The sequence below is a fragment of the Paralichthys olivaceus genome, chromosome 6 (assembly GCF_024713975.1).
Source record: "Paralichthys olivaceus isolate ysfri-2021 chromosome 6, ASM2471397v2, whole genome shotgun sequence".
NCBI lineage: Eukaryota > Metazoa > Chordata > Actinopteri > Pleuronectiformes > Paralichthyidae > Paralichthys > Paralichthys olivaceus.
The window spans coordinates 12,824,918-12,829,682 of NC_091098.1; the positions used below are offsets into that span (position 1 = coordinate 12,824,918).

The 4,765-nt window shown below is 40.6% G+C and overlaps 1 protein-coding gene across 1 annotated transcript; it reads left to right on the forward strand.

Annotated features, from left to right (window-relative positions):
• Positions 1 to 361: 361 nt before the first annotated feature.
• On the forward strand, positions 362 to 4,625 carry LOC109630681 (somatostatin-1B-like). Its single transcript, XM_020088999.2, has 2 exons — positions 362 to 1,308; positions 1,624 to 4,625. Exons 1-2 carry the CDS (start codon positions 1,204 to 1,206, stop codon positions 1,849 to 1,851), a joined length of 333 nt encoding a protein of 110 aa, XP_019944558.1. The 5' UTR covers positions 362 to 1,203; the 3' UTR covers positions 1,852 to 4,625.
• Positions 4,626 to 4,765: the final 140 nt, after the last annotated feature.

The window sequence follows — 4,765 nt, forward strand, 5'->3', positions numbered from 1 at the left end:
TTTAATGATGTTATGTAGACATATAAAAAGGTCACAGTATTTAGAGCTATGATACATATGAATCTATGTAAGCTGCACCACATGGTTCTCAATAATCATATGTATTAGACCTCTGGACTGCTCGCTGCAGTTCCTCACTAGGTGAATCCAAACAGCTTAGTCTGTAATGTGAATTTAATTGAATATAAATATGTTGCACTCTCACAGTCCCTGTGTGGTTGTAATTTAAAATAAAATGGCAAATACATTTCTGCAAAATTAACCACGTAGATCAAAGTTAACCATCAGCTCCATCATGTCACACATCTGGCATGAAGACGATTTGCTGCATCTTTTTGTAATCTTTCTTCCCTTTCCTTTTTTTCCACCAGATCGGTGATGTGCATTTCCTGAAGACACCTCCTCCAGTCATCGTGAGTGTCAGACCAGTCAATTGTAATCTGCAGGTGTCAGTGAGGCACACAGAGGGACTGTGACAGGAATCAGATGTTGACATATAGTACAATCAAGTGCTCAACACTGGGATGTGCAGGTGATCAGGTCCACTTGTTTGCATTCCTATTCTTTGTTTTTTGAAAGTGTAATCTTCAGGAGTATTGAGGGGGGTTGGAGTACATCTGGTGATATCACACAGTTTGATGAGTTGTGGAATTGTCTGCCCTGCAGTCTGAAGAGGTCCTGTTTCAGACCGTCTTTTCATAATTGCCAATACATTATCCACATGATGTCAAACCCTGCATGGTTTTAGCGCGGTGACGTTGTCTGCGGCAGATGTTTTCTCCATGAATCACACCAACACGACCGACCACCTCCATTTGTTCTGTCCTGACCTCTCCATCTCCCCCTCCTCTTCCACACTCACCACCCCCTGCCCCAAAATGCACGCACACATACACCCTCCACCCTCCCGTCATACACCCACCACCGTCTACGTCAGGGGCAGAGGGGGGGGGGAGGCATTATAAAAGAGTGAGGGACTTTGGAGGATGAGGAGAAAAAACACCAGTGGTTTCCAAATCTTTGTGACCAGCTGCCTCCAACTGCACTGCACTTTCTGCACCGCTCTCCTCTGGATCTCTGACTTGCCTGAGCTGCTCACACTCTTGCTCTCAAACACAAACACACACACACACACCCTTACAAAATCTCTGTGAGGCTCTTGTGAGTGTAGCACTGGTCCGTCACCTGCACTCCGGTCACAGCATGCAGCTCCTGGTGGTGTTAGCAGCTTTCATGGGGGTTGTGTTCAGTGTAAGAGCAGCCGCTGTGCTTCCTGTAGAGGATAGAAGCCCCATCCATATGAGCAGGGTGAGTAGATTTTTATTGTTCTATTAATTTCATCTTTTATTACTGATTGACTTATATGTTTTTTTGAGAAAAATCTAATTGAATAAGTAGCATTTTTTAAAGAATATCTGAACTTATATTGAAAATTGCTTGTTTCATCAAGAGAAATGAATTCTCCTTGAATTTAAATTTGAAAGAATTTGTGCTAGAGAGTGACAACAATTTTTAATTATTCCTGTGAACTCGTGTCTAAATTGGAAAAATGAAACATAATGAAAATTTGCCACATGAATGCGTCTCAATAATATATTCTCCTCTTCTCTGATTTTTGCTCAGGAGCTGAGCAAAGAGCGCAAGGAGCTGATCCTGAAGCTGGTGTCTGGCTTGTTGGAGGGAGACCTGGACACCAACATGCTGCCCGGGGATGTGGCACCTGTGGATCTGGAGGAGCCGCTGGAGTCTCGTCTGGAGGAGAGGGCTGTCTATAACCGGCTATCACTGCCTCAGCGCGACCGCAAAGCCCCCTGCAAAAACTTCTTCTGGAAAACGTTCACCTCCTGCTAACAGTGCCCAAACAAACCCCCCAACTCACCCTCCACCAGGCTCTGCCAGCCTACCGTGCTCCTTCCCTCCACAGCTCCATATGAACTGTAGTTGACCTCAGCTGTACATATCATCTACACCCGTCCGAGACGCAGCATTGATGGACTTCACTGAGACAGTGTGTCTGTTTGAATATTAATTCGTTATTTATGTATAAAAATATCATGTATTTATGTATGTAACAATTTCTTTCAGGGTCAACAATAAAGCATGGATCAAATATTTGGGATGGTACTAACAGTTTATTGCTTTTGCAAATGCTTCAGAGAAAGGGTCGTATTTTTCCACCTGTTTCTACGTGATTATAATTGCAAAGTCAGATTTCATGCAAAAGATATGACTGCATTTTATTACAATTGGGACATTTACTGTGCTAAAATTGTTGAAATATTTTATGGTTTGCCATTATCACTCAAATTTATTTCTGCATCTGCTGAAACCAGGTCGTAAATGGCATATTTTCTCTATTGAAAGTCAACCAATCCTTTTCTTTCAGTAGGTAGGTGTTAGGAGGTAACAGAGGGTATAATTCATAACGTGTGTATCATAGTTATTCTGCTTTGTACTTGTTACAAATAAAAAATACTGAAAGGGAAAGACTTGCGTAACACGATTATTTGAGAAGGAACAAAATTAGAATTATTTTCACAATTTCTGAAAAAAGATGTCAAATGACTAAATACAAATAGTGGTGTTAGGCCTAAATGCTTTAGTAAAAGTAATTTTTATAAAAATCTGCTTGGTGGTGACAATCTGTAATGTGTACATGTTTTATTATTTGCCTTATTAATGCCTGGTCACAGGTTGATGGAGATGCTTCAGTGACTTATCACAGGCTGTTAAACCTGTCAGTATAAGGAAAATAAATAAAGTAGGAGCGCCCCAGCGTTCGCAGCATGCTGACCTTTGACAGCAGTTACGGCACATATAGCACGAAAGGTAGAACACCACTGTGTGATGAAACAGCAGAGACGATTTTAAATTGACAGGTTTAAAGATAATAAAATGTTCACCGCGTGACCCAGTCAACCCAGTTTTTGATTCTTGCAGGAAAACATGACCCTGCACAGACCACCAGTGACTTATTACTCAATCAGTCACACTGCAATTACCAAGCACTCTCACAGCTTTCCTGGCATGTTCAAAAATCTGATGTGTGTGTTTTTTTGAACCACTTACCATGGCATAGGGTGCACCAGGGGATCGCCACAGTTAAATATTGACTTTCAAGCTCAGGGCATGCCACAGTCCCTATTGGAGAGCTGACAAATTTAACAAAGTAAATTACATGCAGGGGAATATATTTCTGTATGAGTCAGTTCAATCAATTAGTGCTTTCATGAAAGAATCATACAACTGAGCAAACAAAAACCAACCCCAACTCTTAGGTTTCCTGAATAATGGAAGCAAATGTGTAACAACCACAAAAGAACTTTAACGACATTATTTACATTGAAAATAATAAAAAGTGACGTCAAGCTGTGTGTGAGAAAATTGGCAATGCAAATTGTATTCAAAGCTTTGGGGCAATCATCAAATTAAAGACTTAGAAATGTGTTAATTCTGAAATAACCTAAAAACAACCTGTCACCGGAGTCCATAGAAATCCCACACAGCAAAAGGCGAAGCTCGGAAGAGGTTTCATTACAGTCTTTTCAGCCGGGTTCGTGTCTCATCATCTTCCTGAGCTGGATGAATAGCAGATAATGATGAATGCACTTGTTTCACAGGTGCCGCAAAGACTCAAGTTAACCTCAGTTCACAGCACTGATTCAATTACAGGTGGAACATGAAAGGCCCCGGTGATGATGTTTTTTTCTTCTATTGTCATTACGTGCATGTTCAAGACAGTTTGGAGAGAAGAGCTCATCAATCGTACATAGTTTTTTATTGAAAAAGACAATCAAAAATTCCCTGAAAACAGCTCTTGATGCAGAGTTACAGTTCTATGAATTTCTAAGCGACATAATTACATGGTTTGCTGTACCGTCGCTCCCTTTAAAGATGCTGAATAAACAAAGACCCCTGTGGTCTTACTTGATTACAGGTTCCTCATGCAGCATGTGTCATTGGTGGAATAAAAATAACCGTTTTAGATATGATGCATTTCCAGGTGTACAACCTGGAATGACTAGACCGTATATGCCAGAATAAAAGACAATCATTTTTAAGAGTGAAAAAAAGAGAAATATTTCTTCTCTAACGCAGTACCTGGTAGCAATCAGTATCTCTGGAGTTGTGATAACACAACAAAACAATTTGATGTCGGCAGAGGTGCTGTCCACTCCTGACTTCATGCTCCTGGGCTCAAATGAGCATACAGAGGAGCAACATCAAAGGCAATGCCTGCAAGCGAAGCATTTTATTGGCTTTCCTTTTGATCTGAAGGAGGAGGGAAGGCAATGCTCAGGCCTAACTGTGTAATTCAAATTTAAATGTGACTTCATATGTGGCGGTGTTTAAAAATAACAAAGACTTAGGTTTTGTTGGTGCTCCTCATAGGGAAAAAAATGACTTCAAAGTGAACCCACTAACATAACATAAATGCAGAGGATAGTTGTAAACTTTATAGGATGTAAAGTACAGAGAATTAAGGTACTAGGAATCTAATCGCTAATTGTTCTGGGTTCCAGGTTTTTAATGTTTAATCTGCGATGTTATGTTTAGTTTGGTGGTACATTAGGAAATATGGTGTGTGATTTGTGGTTAATAAATGTTGGATCATTCAACTCTCAGTACAAAACAGAGTGACTACAAGTCATGAAGGGGATGCTCCAATTTAGACTCACACTTATGTATATCTACACATATCCATCCATTCATTATCTATACCACTCAGTCTTCAAGGGTTGCTGGGGGAGCTGGAGCCAATCTC

Excerpts from the sequence above, each read along its gene's own strand:
- LOC109630681 (XM_020088999.2), top strand. The coding sequence starts at position 1,204 with ATGCAGCTCCTGGTGGTGTTAGCAGCTTTCATGGGGGTTGTGTTCAGT. Across the intron at positions 1,309-1,623 it reads GCCCCATCCATATGAGCAGG|GAGCTGAGCAAAGAGCGCAA; the intron begins GTGAGTAGATTT and ends ATTTTTGCTCAG.